This window comes from Aureococcus anophagefferens, assembly GCF_000186865.1.
Source record: "Aureococcus anophagefferens unplaced genomic scaffold AURANscaffold_45, whole genome shotgun sequence".
In the NCBI taxonomy this organism is placed as follows: Eukaryota; class Pelagophyceae; order Pelagomonadales; family Pelagomonadaceae; genus Aureococcus; species Aureococcus anophagefferens.
Genome location: NW_008705600.1, coordinates 64756 through 82279, shown reverse-complemented (window position 1 = coordinate 82279; position 17524 = coordinate 64756). Strand labels below are relative to the sequence as shown.

Sequence of the window (17524 nt, the reverse complement as noted above, 5' to 3'; positions counted from 1 at the left end):
ACTCTGACTGCGTCAGGATGCCCTCGTCGAGCATCTTTTTCAGGTTTCGAAGCTCAGTCATCTGCGTATCGTCCATCGTGACGCGTCTCTGAAATGCGCGCGCGAGGCGATGATGTCCGGATTCGCACTCCTCAAAAACACCGGCAAAATTTTCTTGATCGGCGATCGGGTCGCATCGCGCGCCCTGCTCAATCAAAAAGCTCTAAGAGGCGTTCTAAGGCGTGCAAGATGCTCACCAAGGCCCGGAAGGGCCAAACCGCCGGCCCCTAGCGCGCGCGCGCCGCCGTCCTTCTACTGAGTAGATCGACCGCCAACCCCTAGCGCGCGCGCCCGCGAAATGTCGCCCTTCTAGATCGAACCCTAGTACATGCCCATCTGGGCCATGACGGCGTCCTGCATCTTCTTCTCCGGCGTGCGGTGGTCCTTGCCGTCGTAGGAGTGCGCGTGGTACTTGGGCGGGATGTAGTTGGGTTTGGGCTCCGTGGGGCCCGACGTCGAGCAGAAGGCCTTGTGCTTCGGCCAGTGGCTCTTCTGGCAGTCGCGGGAGCAGTAGTAGACGCGCCTGCACTGGGCGCACTTGTGGACCCGGACCGTCGGGCCGGGGAGCCGCGCGCAGTGCGCGCAGCGCGGCGTCGCGTCGCCGCCGCAGAGCACGCCGCACTCGAGGTCCGGCAGCGCGGCGAGCGCGGCGTCGACGGTGTCGCCCGCGACGGCCCGCGCGCAGGCCGCGACGTCGTCGTCGAAGGTCAGCGTCACGTGCGTGAGGTAGCGGTCCTCGGGCCGGTCCTTCGTCCGGTGGATGCCCTGCGTCTTCCGCACGTACTGGTCGTAGGTGACGCCGGCCTCGTCGTCGGACACGGACGAGTCGTCGCTCTCGCGGTCGACGGCGTCGTGGACGCGGAAGAAGGCCGGGTGGTGCGCGTTCGACCGCATCGACCGGACGTTCGCGTCGGGCGCCTGGTCCTCGAGCTGCTCGACGGCGACGCGGAAGCCGCGGTGCGTGCAGACCATCCAGGGCCGGGGCGCCTCCGGGAGCGCCTCGGCGTCCGCGCGCCGCCGGAAGAGGAGCACGGCGTGGATCTCGCCGTCCGCGGCCGCGTCCGCCGTCGGCCACGGCGCGTCGAGCTCGGCCTTGAGCGCCCAGCGCGGCGGCCCCGCGTCCGCGGCGCTCGCGTCGACGTTGGCCTTGGCCTTGAAGAGCTCGCCGAGGTCCAGCGCCGCGACGACGGCCGCGCGCGGGCTGTCGGCGCGCGGCGCGAGGTCGCCCTCCTCGACGACGACGGCGAAGTCGTAGGCGTCGAGCAGCGCGCCCCGGGGCTGCGCCTCTTCGAGGGCCCGCGCCGTCTCCGTCGCGTTCAGCGCGATGCGGCCGTCGGGCACGACCGTGGTCTCGCGGAGCTCGAGGCACTGGGCCATGGCGCGCTCGACGCGCGCGACGCGCGCGTCGACGTCGTCGCTCTTTGGCAGCCGGCGGTAGCAGGTCAGCGCCTCGTTGAGCGCCGGCAGCGCGGCGTCGACGTTGCCGCCGAAGGTCGCGCAGACCTCGCCGATCTTCGCCATGGTCCCCGCGAGGCGCCGCGTCGCGTCGTTGTCGTCGCCCAGGCTCCGGTACACGGCGGACGCGTCGCCGAGCGCCTCGAGCGCCGCCTTGGCGCACCGCGAGATCGCCTCGAGCTGGGCCGCCTCGTCGTCGAGCTTGCAGGCGGCGACGCGCGCCTGGAGCTGCATGGCCGCCGCGCACTCGACGCCGCCGACGTCCTCGACGGCGCGGCCCCGGAGCAGGCCCGCGGCGCGCGGCCGCTCCGCCGCGTGGCGGCCGCAGGCCGCGACGAGCGCCGCGCGCCGCGCGCAGGCGTCCCGCGCGACGTCGAAGGCGCCGAAGGGCACGCAGCGCTCGGCGCCGTCGCTGACGGCGTCGCAGAGGGCCACGAGGGCCTCGAAGGACGCGTCGGCGGGCCCGCCGCGCCGGCCGAAGGTCTCGAAGGCCTCGTGGAGCGCCTTCGCGACGGGCGCGAACGTGGGCTCGGCCATGGCTTTAGTGTGGCGGCGCGGCTAGGGGACCTTCGCGACGGGCACGAACGTGGGCTCGGCCATGTTGTAAGCTAGGGCTCCTTGCTTCATCGACGTCCATCGAGTGTCCATCGATGGGGCAGGCGCGCATGCCGTGCCCTCAAGTACTCCTCAAGATGTCGCGGCGCGCTTTAGGCCCACTTTTAGACCCACTGGTAGTCCCGGTCGGGCCCGAGGAACTCGGGCGGGGCCCAGGCGCCGACCTCGTCCGCGGTGCCGTCGGCGTCGTGGGTCGCCTCGGACCCCTGGAGCGCGCCCGCGCCGCCGACGTTGCCCGCGTCGACGCCCGGCGCGCGGCGGTCGCGCGCGTGTTCGTCGCGGAGCGTCGTCGGGCAGTAGGGCGCGCGGTCGAGGCCCAGGCGCAGCGTCGCGCCGTGGGACGAGAGGCCCGCGCAGTCGGCGACGGCGGACCGCGTCGTCCGGTTGCCGCCGACGGCGTAGCGGCCCGCCGTCACGTTGAGAGGCCGCGCGGACCCCGCGGGGCAGTAGAGCCGCTCGCAGCGCGGCGCGTGGCGGTCGTGCTGGTGCCAGCCGTCGACGTCGTAGACCTCGCCCGGCGCACCGTGCAGGTGCCGCGGCGTCGCCTCGTTGGCGACGAGGCGGACGACGTCGACGACGTCGACGTCGCCGTGGCGGGCCCAGAGGCCCGTCGCGTCGTCGCGGCGCGCGTCGCAGCAGGGCCGCTGCGTCGCGCGCCAGGACCCCGCGGGGCAGTAGTAGCCCGGCGCGCAGGGCCCGTCGCCGAGCCGCGAGACGCAGCCGCCGGGGGGCGCGCAGTACGTGCCGTTGGCCACGGGCTTCGCCTCCGTCGACGCCTCGACGCAGAACATGCCCGGCGGGCAGAGGCCCGCGCACGTCGCCGACGTCTCGCCGAAGGTGGACCCGTAGGTCCCCGCGGGGCACGGCCGCCGCACGCCGCCGGCGCAAAAGTAGCCGGGCTCGCAGGGCCGCTGGCCGCCGCGCGCGTCCGCCGCGTCCGTGCCCGCCGCCGCCGCCGACGGCGCGACGCCGGGCGCGTCGCCGCGGGCCGCCGCGTAGCCGGCCGTCGCCGCGGCGCTGTAGTTGCCCGCGCCGACGGGGAGCGGCGCGGCGCTCCCCGCGGGGCAGTAGACCGCCGGCGAGCCGCAGGCGTTTTGCGTCGGCGTCGCGGACCCGCGCTCGCAGTAGTAGCCGGGCGCGCAGGGGCCGTCGCACGCGACGTCGGCGAGGCCCGACGACGCGCCGTAGCTGCCCGGCGGGCAGGGGGTCTTCACGCCCAAGACGCAGTAGTGGCCCGGCTCGCAGGCGACCTCGGCGACGCGCGCGTCGGCGTCCGCGTCCGACGCGTTGCCGCGCTCGAGCGTGGCCGCGCCGACGGTGTAGTGGCCCGCCCTCACGCGCGTCGGCGCCGCGGAGCCCGCGGGGCAGAACGCGGCCGCGCCGAGGCCGCCCCCGGCGTAGGCCGACTCGCCGAAGGCGTCGGAGCGGACGTGCGCCGGGTACTGCGCGGCCGGGTCCGCGAGGACCGCGAGGAGCTTCGCGGCCGTCGCCGACCCGCAGGGGATCTCGCGCGGCTCGCGGCTCCCGGCCGGGCACGCGAAGCCCGCGGGGCAGAGGCTCGCGTCGCCGGCGACGTCGGCGACGCAGAGCGCCGTCGCGAGGCCCGGCTCGCGGCCGAAGCGGCCCGCGGGGCAGTCCGCCGGCGCCGTGGACCCGGCGACGCAGTAGCTCCCCGGCGGGCACTCGGCGGCCTCGCCCGGCGCCGCGAGGCCCGCGGCGGCGCTGTAGCGGCCCGCGGGCAGGAGGATCGGCGCCGGCGCGCCCTCGCGGCAGTACGACCCCGGCGGGCACGCGCCGCTGCAGTTCGCCGCGGCGAGGCCCGGAACCGCGCCGAAGCGGCCCGCGGGGCACCGGAAGCGCGCGCCGGCGACGCAGAAGGTCCCGGGCTCGCAGGGCGCCTCGGCGTCCTGCGTCGGCCGCGGCGGCCGCGCCGCGAGCGCCGCCGCGGTGCAGTTGCGTTCGTCGCCGAGGCCGCACCGCGCGGCGGGCCGCGGGCCGACGGCGTAGGCGCCGCCGACTTCGGCCTCGGGCCAGGCGAAGACGTCGTCCGGCGGCGCCCAGGGCGCCGCGGCGACCGCGGGCAGCGTGTAGGACCCCGGCGCCGCCGCGCGCGGCTTTCCCGCGCCCGCGGGGCAGAAGACGGCCTCGGAGCCGCAGGCGTGCGCGCGCGGCGCGACGGTCCCCGGCGGGCAGAAGTGGCCCCGGGGGCAGGGCCCCGCGCAGGCCGCGGTCGCGAGGCCCCGCGCGTCGCCGAACCGCCCCGCGGGGCAAGGGACAGCGGCGTCCGGCCGCGGCGTGCCCGCGGGGCAGTAGGCCCCGAGGCCGCAGGACCCGCCGCAGTGGCGCGCGGGCGACCCGGCGGCGTAGGCCGCCCGGCCCGCCGGCGCCTCGAGCGCGTAGCGCCCCGCGGGGCAGGCCGCGCACGCGCCCGCGGCGACGTGGCGCCCCGCGGGGCAGTCCGGGCCCGCGTCGACGGCGCCGGCGCCCGGCGACGCCGGCGGCGTCGGCGGGAGGCCCGCCGCCGCGGCGACGCCCGGCCCGAAGCAGGCGATGGTGTAGGGCGGCGCCGCCGTCGCGTAGTACGCGTAGCGGCCGCGGCCGTCGTACTTGCCTGGGCAGCACAAGAGTGATTCAACGTCGCTTCAACGTGAGTGTTCCGCGCGCGCGCGTTCCCGAAAACGCATCCACGCTTCGAGACCGTTCCGAGAGATGATCGCTCGTCCAAAAATCAGCCGAAACGAGTGGAAAATGGCCGAGATCGGAGCCTTTGAAGTTGGGAATTTCGCACTCTTGTGCTGCCCTGGTACTTGCCGCCGCACTCGTCGAGGCCGCCGTGCTCCTTCCCGTCTTTGTCGAGGGGCCCCCAGAGGGGGAAGCCGTCGACCATGACGCCGACGAGGGGCACGGACCCGGGCCGCCCCCGCGCCCGCGCCGCCGCGGTCCCGCCGGGCGCGACCGCGGCGCCGAAGCCGAGGTGCGCGGCCGCCGCCGGCGACCCGTAGGTCCCGCGGTCGTCGCCGTAGAGGCACGGCGGCGCGATGCGGTAGACGTAGGCGCCGCTCGACGGGTCCCGGAACCCCCAGCAGCCGTCGCGGTCCGCCGGGGCGCCGCCCGGCGGCGGCTCGACCGCGTTCGCGCCGTCGCCGTCGTAGTAGGGGAAGATGGGCACGCCGTCGACCGCGTAGCCGATCGGCCCGGCGGCGGGCAGGTCGGCGCCGCCGAAGTGGAAGCCCCGCTGCCGGTAGGCGGCGGGGTCGCCCGGCAGCGCCACGACGGCGTCGTAGGGGTGGGCGCCGAAGGACGCGTCGTAGCGATGGAGGGGCAGCCCCGTGGCGCTCGAGATCTCCAGGAACTCGGCGTTGGCGTCGTAGTCGACGAGCTGCTCGACGGCCACGTCGGCGTCGCGCAGGAAGTGCGACGGGAAGTCCAGGGCGCAGGCCGGGACGACCAATAGCAGGGCCGCGCGGATGCCCATTGTGCCGCTAGACCAGGCAAGACGGCCCGCAAAAGCATTCATGAAGGGCATGTTGACGGCTCATGAAAGGCATGTTGACGGCGCGCCATCCGAGAGAAGCACACACGCTTGGGCCTCGATCCTTTGCAAGATGGTGCCACGAGAATCGCCTTCGCGGCGGGCCTGCGCCGCCCGCGCGGCGCTCGTGCTGCTCTGGATGCTGCCGCGACACGCCGGCTCGTTCATTTCTCCGGCGCCCGCGCGACGGCGATCCACGACACACCGCGCCGCGCGCGACGCGCCCAACGGCGGCGCGGCGCCGGACGCCGGCTCGTTCATCGCTCCGGCGCGACGGCGATGCACGAGTCGCCGCGCGGCGCAGGACGGGCCCAGCGACAACGCGGCGCCGTCGCGGCGCGCGATGCTCCGGCGCGCCGCGCTCGCCGGCGCCGCGTCCGTCGTCGCGCCGGCCGCGCCGGCCGCGCGCGCCGCGGGCCGCGACGACTGGTGGGGCGCCGAGGGCATCCTGGACTGGGTCGCGAACGACAAGCAGCAGACGGCCGTCGCGTCGCGCGTGAGCTCGGCCTACTACTCGCAGGAGTTCGTCACCTACCTGAGCCGGTTCCTGCTCAACTTCGACGGGTCGTGCGCCGCGTGGTGGGCCGCGCAGGCCGCGACGGTCCCGCCGTCCTACGGCGAGCGGCGCCGCTTCGAGGCGCTCGCGGCCGCGTTCGAGTCGTTCTCGAGCTCCGTCGAGTACGGCCTGCGGCGCTACCCCGGCGAGTCGGGCCGAGCGGCGCTGCTCCGGTCGCTCGCGAGCCAGCACGGCGACGACCCGGAGAAGCGGCGCCACCTCGCGCTCGCGTTCACGCTCTTGGGCGGCGACCGGCAGCCCGTCGAGGGCATCCGCGCGCTCGTCGCGGGCGTGCCCGTCTACGGCGGCGCGAAGCGCGGCTCCGTCGGCGCGCTGCTGCCGCCGTCGTTCTCGCCGGGCCTCGCGGACTACCTCGAGCGGGACCCCCTGGCGCTCCTGCCGCGGACGCAGCTACCCGTCTTCGACGCGGCGAGCGGCGCCTACGAGATCCGGGGCCTCGCGCCCTTCGTCGCGTCGGGCGCGCGGGGCGCGGCGACGCCCTTCGGGAAGCGCGGCGAGCGGGGCGTCGGCCGGGAGAGGCGGCTCGACCCGGCGACGTACGCGGGCTTCGCGCTGTCCGGCTTGGTCGGCTGCTCGGCGACGCACGCGGTGCTCGTGCCCATCGACGTCGTGAAGACGCGGCTCCAGACGGACCCGGGGCGGTACGCGGGCGTCGTCGACGGCGGCCGGGCGATCCTCCGCGAGGAGGGCCCCGGCGCGCTGTTCCTGGGCGCGGAGGCGACGCTCGCGGGCTACTGCTGGTACGGCCTCACGGTCTACCCGGGCTACGAGTTCTGGTCGCGGACGCTCAACGGCCTCCTCGCGCCCGCGGCGGCGGCGGAGTTCCACGCGGCCGTCGTGCTCCTCGCGGGCGCGCTCGCGACGGTGCTCGCGTGCGTCGGCGTCTGCCCCGCCGAGGCGCTCCGCATCCGCGTCGTCGCGGACCCGGCGCGCTTCGCGGGCCTCGGGCTCGCGGGGAGCGCGCGGCGCGTCGCCGACGACGAGGGCGCGGACGCGTTCTACGCGGGCTTCCGGCCGCTCTTCATCCGCCAGGTCATCTTCGGCATGGTCAAGTTCTTCTTCTTCGACTCGCTCGCCGACGCGATCTTCGAGGCCGCGCCGGCCCTCGCCGACGGCGCCGGCGGGCGCCTCGCCGTGTCGCTCGTCGCGGGCCTCGTCGCGGGCACGGCGAGCTCGCTCGTGTCGCAGCCCGCGGACGCGGTGCTGAGCCGCATCAACGCGGACCGCGGCGACCTCGGCGTCGCCGGCGCCGTCGAGGCCATCTGGGGCGAGGGCCACGTCCGCGGCTTCTACCGCGGCGCGGGCGCGCGCTGCGCGTGGTCCGGCCTCGTCATCTCGGGCCAGTTCGCGATCTACGACGCGCTCAAGTCGCTCCTCTCCGTCGCGGGGCCGGACCTGACGCTCTTTCTCGACGTGGCGCTCTAATTTCATTTCGCGGCGTGGATTTAGGCTTCGGGTCGGCTCCCCACGGCCGAAGTAAGCGAATCCACTGCATCACACACAGCACATGTGACTTTACGGCTGACCGTGGTGGAAAGTTCCGGGGTTGCGACTCGCGCTCAGGCCGCTGTCGAGAGCGAGGTTTGTCGCCGCCGCGGGGCTCAGGCCAGCATCTGCGCGCGGCGAATGCGCGTCGGCGGGAACATAGCGCGGGCCCGCCTGGGCATGCCGTGGTCGGCGGTCTGCTAGATCTACGACCAGGTGCTGCTGTGTTGGCTGGTCGTGGGCGAACAGGCAATTATCGTGGGGGCAGCTGCCGGGCTTCCCGTTCCAGTATCTGCACGGCTGCACCAAGCCTCCGAATGACTTTCGGAGTTCGGCTTGACCGTGAGCGTACGTGCATTTGTCACCCTCCTTGCAATTGCCGCGCTCGTAATACGTGCAGAGCGTACGTTTATAATAAAGGCATTCGCTGCGATGTCGCTTCGCCGGCGGCGACGATGCGGCAGCTTCGGTTTCATTCGTGGTGCGCTTCTCCGACGGCGCGGAGCGTGTTACGGGCTCCTCTTCCATCATCTCCTGGTTTGTGTTCACAACGGCATACCCGGCATGCCACGGCCCGATGTCGAGTTGCATCCGGCCGTGAGGCGTCAAGCACACATACATCGACGTCGAGAGGGTATCCGTCTGCGCCGGCGCGTCGGTCTCAACGATTTCGCCCGAATTCATATCCTTGCGGCCACATTTGACGAAACCGCCTCGTTTGGCAGACTCGCGCGCGGCCCTCATTATCCGCTTGTTTTCGTCGCCCACCATCTTCGACGTGCAGCCGCGCTTCTGGTGGAATTCGATGGCCACTTTGCTGTACTCCACCCAGTCGCCTTCGCACGCCGCCAGCTCGCGGATGCAGCGACAGAGCATGAGGTGGTTACCATTGAGGGCGTCGTGCACGGAAGGCTGAATGTCGAGCCTCGATTGTCCACCCGGTTCGGAGCCTTGCTCGGGCGGGCTCGCAGAGGAATATTCGTCTAGGTCGGCCTCGGGCAGGTCGAGATTGAGCACATCTTGGCGCCACGAGATTGCGTGGGCCGCCGTGTCTATGAGGATGCCGGGCGTCGAAGACTCGGGCCCGTAGATGACGATGGTCTTGACACCGAGGCCGTTGATCTTGGCGAGCGTGTAGCAGTAATCGCCGTCGCTCGTGACCAGGACCACGCAGCTCGGCTGGGGCATCATGTGCGCGAACTGCATGATGTCGACGATGAGCTTTTTGTCCAGCGTCTCCTTCGTGCCTCGCGTCGGGCAGTCGACGAGCGTGAATCCGCTCTGGTCCAGCCTCTCGCGGTGCGTCGCCTGCTCGGACACCTTCCGAGAGTCGTAGTAGATCTTGCTCTCTATGATCTGGCCAAAGGGGAGCACGGCCTCGCGCAGCCGTCGCGCAGCGATTTCCGGGCGCGTCCCGGTTGGAATTCTCACATTCTCGAAATCCCAAAAAACTCCAACGCGGCACTTCGGGTCAGAGGCGGACATAGGGCGGATGTTGGCGCGGACGAGGGCAGCCCCCAGATCCCTCCTCAACAACACGATCGGCATCGTCCGCAGCCTTTGAACACTAGGGCTTACTACGCTAGTCTTGGAGCTGCAAGTTGCCTTCACAAATGGGCAGCCTCCGGACCACAAAGAGTGTGGGAGTGCTCTCCCGCGCCCGTCGTGCCCTGCCCGGCGCCGACGGTCGTTTCCGTGATCCCGCCGACGCCCCAGCCGACGGAGGTGCGTCCATCGCGCCGACGCAGTACCACACGCTCTCGCCCTCGATGGACACCCGGGATCTCGACGACCTCCCCACGCGCCTCGCGTCGCGGAGCCGGAGCCGCGACTACGGGCGCTCCGCCTCCAAGGAGGACGATCTCGCCAACCTCTGGTACGCGCTCGACGACGACGGCGCCGTCCTCGACGACGCCCTGGCCGACGACTCGCGCGGCCCCGGGTCTCCCGCCGCCCCCTCGCCGCCCCGCGCGCCGCCCCCGAGCGAAACCGCGCGCGCGCAGGTGGCTCGACGAGCCGCGGGAGCTGCGCCAGCTGTCCATCGACCGCCTCGAGCCGACGACGCCGCCGGGCGCGTCCGCCGACTACCTGCTCGCGCTCCAGTCGCTCGACGACGGCTACTTCGAGGGCCGCGGGGCCGGCGACGGCGCCGCCGCGTCGCCGCGGCCGCCCCCGGAGGCCGCGTCGCCGAAGACGCGGGACCGGCGCAAGTCCGACGACATCTACGACGAGATGCTGGCGCGCGCGCGGCGCCCGTTCCCCCGCGCGCGCGGCGCCCGCCGCGACGGCCCCGCCCCCCCCGCGCGCGCGCAGACGCTCCTCGAGGGCCCGCTGTCGGCCGAGGCGACGGGCGCGGCCGACGCGCGGCGCGGCGGCGGCCGCGGGAGCCGCGGCGGCGGCGGCCGGGGCCGCGGGGGGCACGGCGGCCGCCGCGAGAGCAAGAAGAAGCGCGACCGCGCGCTCGCCAAGGAGCGGCGGCTCGCGCCGCGGCCCATCGCGCCGCGGCCGACGCCGAGCCCCATCGAGGACGGCCCGCGCTTCTGGGGCGGCCTCGCGGCGTCGGCGGCGGGCCGGCCCGCGCCGCCGCCGGCGGCCGCGGCGACGGACGATGAGGTCGACGCGCGGCGCGCGGCGCTCGGCGACGAGCTGTTGGCCCTCGCGGCGACGCGGGCCATCGACGAGGCGACGCTGGGCAAGAGCCGGCGCATGCTCGCGACGGCCGACGACTTCGTGCTCGGCCACCTCGCGGACGCGCTCCGGTCGCTGCCCGGCGACGCGTCGAAGCTCACGGTGCTCCTCGGCATCCACGCGTCGCTCCAGCAGCACATCAAGGCGAACCGCGCGGCACAGCGCGAGAGCGGCGACGCGTCGCCGGCGACGCCCGCGGCGCGCATCTCGGACGAGCTCCGGGCTGTGTGGACATCAACCGCCGGTTCGGGGGGTCCCCGCCAAACTTCGGAACTCTCGAGCTCGGTCACATCGACGTCGATGTGGCTGATGTTTGGACGAATGGATGGCTCTCGTTGGGTTCTCGAAGCCCGGCCGAAGCGTCTGGTCCAGCCCGTTCACGTATGCGCACATTGAAGTCGGGTTGAAGATGTGAGTTCCGCGCAGGCTCCGGGGCCGCGCGGCGGAGCTCAAGACGGAGGCCGTGTCCCTGCGCCGCGAGGGCCGCGTCGACGACGCCCTGGCGCGCATGCGCAAGGCGAAGACCGTGGAGCACGCGCTCGCGTCGCGGCCCTGGCAGGACGGCGGCGCGCCGCGGATTCCGCTCGCGGGCACGGACGTGCTCGGCACGACGCCCATCGCGCGCGCGACGCCGCGCGGCGCGACGCCCATCGCGCCGCGCCTCGCGCCGGCGACGCCGCCGCCGCCGCCGCCGCCGGGCGCCGCGTTCCCGCTGTCGTCGCTCGGCCGCCGGCCGTCCGCTCAGCCGCCGCGCGCGGGCGACGCGAGCGAGCTCGCGACGCCGCCGCCGACGCCGGGCCAGCGCGCCGCGACGCCCCAGACGGCGCCCTACTCCGTCTGACCCGCCGCGGCGCAAACCCCCGCGCGCGCGCGACAGCCGCGCGCGCGGCTCTCTGTACCTTAAAAATGAAAACTTCATCGTGCAGGCAAGAGGTATGCACAAACAACCTTAACCACTGTCATGCTGATCTGAGATGGGTGCTCTGAGAATGGGGTGAGGTAGTGGTGGTGGTGGTGGGGGTGGTACCCCTGGGGCCGCTGGAGACCACTCGAATCCACCGGAAATATGCTTGTTTTGGCTCTATCGACCAGTTTTGATCTCGAGCTCGAGCAAATTGGTGGTTTTGGCACTCGATCATAAATTTCGACCGTGTGGAGGTCGTGGCCGAGCAGCCCTCCAGCTGCCGATCGGCCAGGACGGGTGGTTCACAGGCTTCGTTGACCCCATGTTGCAGCTGTTTTGACCACTCATTTTGAGCAAGTCGCGACTCTGGGGTAGTTAGTTAGTGGTGCTTGCTGTCGTGAGGTGGTTCACTGCCTACGCCTCTGCCTGCCTCTTGCGTGCAGGGCAATTTCGCGATTTCTTTCGGGTTCGACTCGCGGGTGTGGACGATGGGATCGGCTGACGAGTCGACGGCGCTCGTCGGCGCCCGGCCCGCGCCGCGCTGGCGCTTCGCGGCGCTCGGCGCCGGCCTGGGCTGCCTCGCCCTCGCCGCCGTCGCCGTCGGGCAGCCCGCGGCGCCGCGGTCGGCGCCGGCGGCCCTCGCGGCCTTCGAGGACCTCGACTTCGAGCAGCAATTCGACGTCGTCTACGACATCCTCGTCACGCAGGACTACAGCGCCCACGTCATCTGCACGGGCGACGCCGAGGCGACGCCGACCTACGCGCTCTGCGGCGAGGCGTCGTGCAGCCCCTACGGCGACGCGTCGCGCTCCGTGGCCGCGTGCGCGTGCAAGGAGGAGACGGACGAGTCGAACTTCTACATGTCCGGGTCGACGATCCACCTCGCCGACTCGCAGACCTTCCGCAGCGCCGTCGTCGCCTCCTTCGGGGGCACCCTCGGCGACGACGACGTCGCGGCGTTCTGCGCCGCGCTCGGCGACGGCACGGTCTGCCGCGAGAGCGGCCTGGGCTGCGACCTCGTCTCCTTCCACTCGTCGGGCTACCGGCGGCGCCTCGATCTGGAACCGGCGGGCGTGACGTCCGAGCTGCTGTCGACGACGTGCATGGGCGCGCCGTGCTACTCAGGGCCACACAAGAGAGATTCAACGTCGCTTCAACATGAGTGTTCCGCGCGCGCGCATTTCGGAAACAGCACCCACGCTTCGAGAGCGCTCCGAGAGATGATCGCTCGTCCAAAAATCAGCCGAAACGAGCGGAAAACGACCGAGATAGGAGCCTTTGAAGTTGGGAATTTCGCACCCTTTTCCTGCCCAGGTGCTACTACGCGGACGACGAGGCGACGGGCGACTGCGCGCTGACCTGCCTCTGCCCCATGGGCGTGGAGTACTCCTTCGACGAGCGCCGGGCGCTGGCCGTGTCCGACTGCATGACGCACCGCGACGACTACACCGTCGTCGCGTCCGTCGGCGCGGCGCGCGGCCTCATCGGCGACCTAGCCGCGGCCTACGGCGGGGTGGCGCCGACGGTCGTCGGGTCCTGCGCGACCTGCGACGTCAACGACGACAATTGGGGGTAAAAGTTGACGAGTTTTCATGGTGCGCCGCGGGCTCCATTGACGGTTGCTTGCCTTCACGTTAGCGTCAAGCTCCGTATGACTCAATCGATTTTGCTGAGGGGCTCTCCCAGCGCGCACGTCGTCTCGTCGGGGCAGCCCCCGCCTCCGGCCCCCGCGCGGCGGTCGGCGCCGTCCGGGCGGGCCGGTCGCCCGCCGCCGGGGCCGTGCCCGGCGTCGGCGGTCGCCATGGCGCCCCAGAACAGCTCCCTCGAGAGCACCTGGGCCGCCCAGGCGGACCTGCCCCCGATCTGCGAGGACCTCGTCGAGGTGCCGCTGGCCAAGGGCGCCGGCGGCACCATCGGCGCCTACGAGCTGACGCGGCGCCTCGGCGAGGGCGAGTTCGCCGCCGTCTACGAGTGCAAGCGCGCCGCGGACGGCCCCGACGGGAAGCGGTACGCGGTGAAGGCGATCAACAAGGCCAAGGTCCAGCGCCACTCGTCGATCCTCAAGAGCAAGCGCAACATCCGGCGCGTGAACCTCGAGGTCGCGGCCATGCGGCGCTTCCGCCACGGCGGCATCTGCCAGCTCTACGACGTCGTCCAGAGCAACTCGTTCGTCTACCTCGTCATGGAGATGGGCGAGCGGGACCTCTTCACGTTCCTCGACGACCACCCGGAGGGCTGCCCGGAGCCCGTCGTGAAGCAGGTGATGCGCATCCTCGCCCTGGGGCTGCGCCACTGCCACAACGCGGGCGTCGCGCACCGCGACATCAAACCCGAGAACATTCTCGTCGTCGGCGACCCGCTCACGTGGGCCGGCGCGGACGACCGCGCGGGCATCGTGAAGCTCTGCGACTTTGGACTGTGCGCGTCGGTCCACGACGGCGCCATGCTCAACGACTTTGTGGGGTCGCCGGGCTTCTTCGCGCCCGAGCTCATGATCCGGCGCCAGTACGACGGCCCGCTCGCGGACGCGTGGTCCATGGGCGCGGTCATGGTCGAGATGCTCCTGGGCCACCGCGCCTTCGACAGCCTCTGGTGCCCGCCCTACGAGCACCTCCACGACGTGTCCGCGTTCTCCCGCGGCATCCGCGAGGCCGTGAGCCGCGCGAAGCTCGGGTCCGCGGAGACGCCCCCGTCGGAGCCCGTGCGCAGGCTGCTGGAGATGCTGCTCCAGGTCGAGCCCGAGCGGCGCGCGAACGTCGAGGAGGTCTGCGGCGCCAAGTGGTTCGACCTGCTCAAGGCGACGGCGAACGGCGCGATGCAGCTCCTCCGGCTCACGTTCGACCGCGGCGACCGCCCGTCGTTCGACGGCCGGCCGGCGCCCAAGCCCGCGGAGCGCCGCGCGGCCTACCGCGAGACGCCGCGCGCCCTGCCCAAGATCGCCTCCGAGGGCAACCTCGCCAAGGCCGCCGAGGCCGAGCGCGTCGACACCGCGTCGACGGCCGCCGGCGAGTCGCCCGGCGAGCCGCCGGCCGACGGCGACGACCGCGCCAAGGTCGACGCGCTCGCCGGCGGCGACGACGACCTCAAGTGCAAGACGCCGCGGGACCCCGCGGCCGCGCCGCCCGCGACGGCGCCGCCCGTGGCGTGCTAAACGCCCCCCCTATCGAAGGCGACCGTGCCCTTCCGCGTACCATCCGCCTTTTTCAGTAACGACCCCTCGAGTCTCCTCCCGTGCCGCACCATCCGCCTTTTTCAGTAACGACCTCTCGAATCTCCTCCCGCGTCGTGCTCGTTACTCGGGGGGGGGGGGGCGCGCCCGGGGGGGTCCGCGGGGGGGCGGCCGGGGCGCGGCGGCGCGCGGCTACTCCTCCGCGGGCGCGTCCGCGGCGGCGGCCTCGGCCTCGGCCGCGGCCGCGGCCTCGGCCTCGAGCCGCGCGGCCTCCTCGGCGGCGAGGCGCTCGGCCTCGGCGATGGCGGCGAGGCGCGCCTCCTCCTTGGCCTTGATGTCGGCCAGCACCGCGGCCTGCGTCGCGGCCGCGAGCTCCATGGCGTCGGCGACGAGCGCGTCCGAGCACGCGCGCGCGGCGCCGTGGTTGTCCGCGTCGGCAACGACGCCGTCGAGGAGCCAGGGGAGGAAGACGTCCTCGACCTCCTTGAGCACGGGGTCGTAGAAGTGGCCCGTGGTCTCGAGCGCGTCGAAGACCGCGTCGGAGAGGTCGACGAGGTAGTTGCGAGCGAAGGACCGCGCGGCGACCTTCGTCTCGAGCTCGGCCTGCATGCGCAGGCGCTCCTTCTCCTGGGCGACGCGGCGCTGCTTCTCGGCGAACTTGCGGCTCGCCTCCGCGTCGAGGCGCTGGACCTCCATGAGCTCCGCGTTCCGCATCTGCTCGAACTCGCGCTGCCGGCGGCGGATGGCCTCGAGCTCCTCCTCCTCCATGACCTCGAGCATGGAGATGCGCAGCGTCTTGCCCACGAGCACCTCGAGGATGGGCTTGACCTCGACGTCGAAGTCGAAGAGGTCGCCGCCGGGGATTTCGGTTTCTTTGTCGACGCCCGTCTTGCTCGGCACGAAGAGCACCTGCGGCGGCCGGTCGACGAAGGGCTCGGTCTGCGTCGTCGCCTCGGCCTCGACGGGCCGGTCCGCGAGCTCCTCGAGGAAGGTCTCCGTCTGGGCCTCCATGTGCGCGCGGCCGTCGACGGCCGGCGGCGTCGACGGCTTCTCGAGCTGTTCGCGCCGCCGCCGCGTCGCCTCGCGGCGCAGCGTGCGCTCGTTCTCCTGCCGCAGCCGCTCGACCTCGCGCTGCGCGTTCTGGGTCACGACCTGGGCCGCGTAGGTGTTGCCCCGCACGACGCGCCGGTCGAACATGATGTTGTTGCCCGCCAGGTTCTCCTCGTCCTCGTCGCGGTAGGCCTTCTTCATCTTCGACGACACGGGCTTCGGCGACGTGCTGTGGATGTAGGCGCTGCCCTCCATGGTCGCACACCGGGCGGCGCGCGCGCTCCGGGGCGCGGCGGCGGTGCGGCGGAGCGCGGGGTGGGGGGGGGCGCCGCTAGCGCGCTGTCGACGTGCAAGCAAAACGATAAAGATACCGTCCCGGCACGTATCGCCTCGGGGCCGAAACGAGGGCTGCCCCGGCGCGATGTGAGAAACTGCGGAGCGCTTCGAACCCATGCCGCGCAGCGCGGAGCAGCTCTTCGGCCTCTGCCGCGTCGTGGCGCCGCTGCGCTTCTTCAAGCAGTTCGACGCCACGGCGACGGCGACGTTGTGCGCGCGCCTCGTCCTGCGGCCGCTCGTCGCCGGGTCGAGGGTCTACCTCAGCGGCGAGTGCTACGAGAACGCGCTCCACGTCGTCCTCGAGGGCGAGCTGACCCAGGGGCCCTGGGTGCTCAAGCCCGGCGACACCTTCGGCTACCGCGCGGACGACGCGCGCGACGCCGTCGGGCTGCCGCATCGCTGCGTCGTCGCGGCGCGCGACTGCCTCGTCGGCGTGCTCCCCGTGGGCGACGCCGTCGAGGTGCTGCCGGCGACGGGCCTCTGCTACGCGCCGGAGCTCGCGCGGGCCCTGCTCCGGAGCCCGCCGCCGCGGCGGTCGCCCGACGACGACGCCGTCGTCCGGTCCCTCGCAGGGCGGGACAAGAGAGCGAAATTCCCAACTTCAAAGGCTCCTATCTCGGCCGTTTTCCACTCGTTTTGGCTGATTTTTGGACGGGCGATCATCTCTCGGAACGGTCTCGAAGCGTGGATGCTTTTTCCGGAACGCGCGCGCGCGGAACACTCACGTTGAAGCGACGTTGAATCACCCTTGTGCTGCCCAGGTCCCTCGTCGGCCGGCTCCGGTTCATGCTCCAGCTCGGCGTCGACGCGCGCGCGGCCGCGAGCCGCCTGCTGACGCTGCGCGACGTCGACGCCGGCGCGATCGTCGCCCACGGGGCCGACCTCGACGGCGCGCTCGTCGCGGTGCTCGGCGGCGCGGTCGGCGCCGGCGACCCGCGCGCGCCCGACGGCGCGTGCCGGCTCGTCCGCGGCGACGCGTACCCGCCGCGCGCGCTCGAGGCGGCGACGTCGGCGCGGCTCCGGCCCGCGGGCGGCGCCTTCTTCGACGACGACGTCGTCCTCGACGGCGTCGTCGTCCGCGCGGAGACGCGCGCGGAGGTCCTCGAGCTCGACCTCCGCGCGTACGTCGCGTCGCAGTTCCCCTCCGATTTGCCCTACAGCCTCGAGCACTGCACGCGCTTCCTCGCGACGCACCCGACGGAGCGGAGCGGCCACGACGTCCGCGCGTTCTGCGCGTCGCTGTTGTGCCACGTGCCCTTCTTCCTCGGCGTGCCGCGCGCGACGGCGGAGCGGCTCGCGTCGCGCATGGAGCTGCTCCGCCTGGACCGCGGCGAGGCCCTGCGCCTGTCACCGGAGGACCACTACTGCTTCGTGCTGCTGAGCGGGCGGCTGACCGTCGACGGCGCGCGGCGCGTGACGCCGGGCGACCTCGTCGGGCGGGACCGCGTGCTCCGGCCGTCGGCGCGCGCCGAGTCCATGCTCCGCGCCGTCGAGGCCTGCGACCTCGCCGTGCTCGAGGAGCCCTTCTACCGCTGCTGCCTCCGCGGCGGCGCCGCGGCCGACGACGCGGCGCCGCTGTCCTTCGGCGGCGGCGCGCGCCGCGGCGGCCCGCCGCCGCCGCGGCCGCCCGTCGGCGCGGCGCCGGACGCCGTCGCCCGCGCCGTCTTCGGCCTC

The 17524-nt window shown here is 73.1% G+C and overlaps 5 protein-coding genes across 5 annotated transcripts; 3 read left to right on the top strand and 2 right to left on the bottom strand.

Moving 5' to 3' along the window:
• Positions 1–360: 360 nt before the first annotated feature.
• AURANDRAFT_67642 (hypothetical protein) lies at positions 361–5584 on the bottom strand (the record flags this gene model as incomplete). The annotated part of the gene is made up of 3 exons (XM_009043153.1): positions 361–2052; positions 2220–4720; positions 4849–5584. 3 exons carry the CDS (start codon positions 5582–5584, stop codon positions 361–363), a joined length of 4929 nt encoding a protein of 1642 aa, XP_009041401.1.
• A 1171-nt stretch (positions 5585–6755) lies between these two features.
• On the top strand, positions 6756–7643 carry AURANDRAFT_33388 (hypothetical protein; the record flags this gene model as incomplete). Its single annotated transcript, XM_009043201.1, has 1 exon — positions 6756–7643. A coding segment is annotated over one exon (888 nt), but the record flags the coding sequence as incomplete, so codon positions are not given.
• A 1829-nt stretch (positions 7644–9472) lies between these two features.
• On the top strand, positions 9473–11232 carry AURANDRAFT_67641 (hypothetical protein; the record flags this gene model as incomplete). Its single annotated transcript, XM_009043202.1, has 3 exons — positions 9473–9645; positions 9707–10618; positions 10818–11232. The coding sequence occupies 3 exons, from the start codon at positions 9473–9475 to the stop codon at positions 11230–11232; spliced, it is 1500 nt and encodes a 499-aa protein (XP_009041450.1).
• Positions 11233–13207: 1975 nt separating this feature from the next.
• AURANDRAFT_13865 (hypothetical protein) lies at positions 13208–14086 on the top strand (the record flags this gene model as incomplete). Its single annotated transcript, XM_009043203.1, has 1 exon — positions 13208–14086. A coding segment is annotated over one exon (879 nt), but the record flags the coding sequence as incomplete, so codon positions are not given.
• A 750-nt stretch (positions 14087–14836) lies between these two features.
• On the bottom strand, positions 14837–15769 carry AURANDRAFT_3281 (hypothetical protein; the record flags this gene model as incomplete). The annotated part of the gene is made up of 1 exon (XM_009043149.1): positions 14837–15769. A coding segment is annotated over one exon (933 nt), but the record flags the coding sequence as incomplete, so codon positions are not given.
• Positions 15770–17524: the final 1755 nt, after the last annotated feature.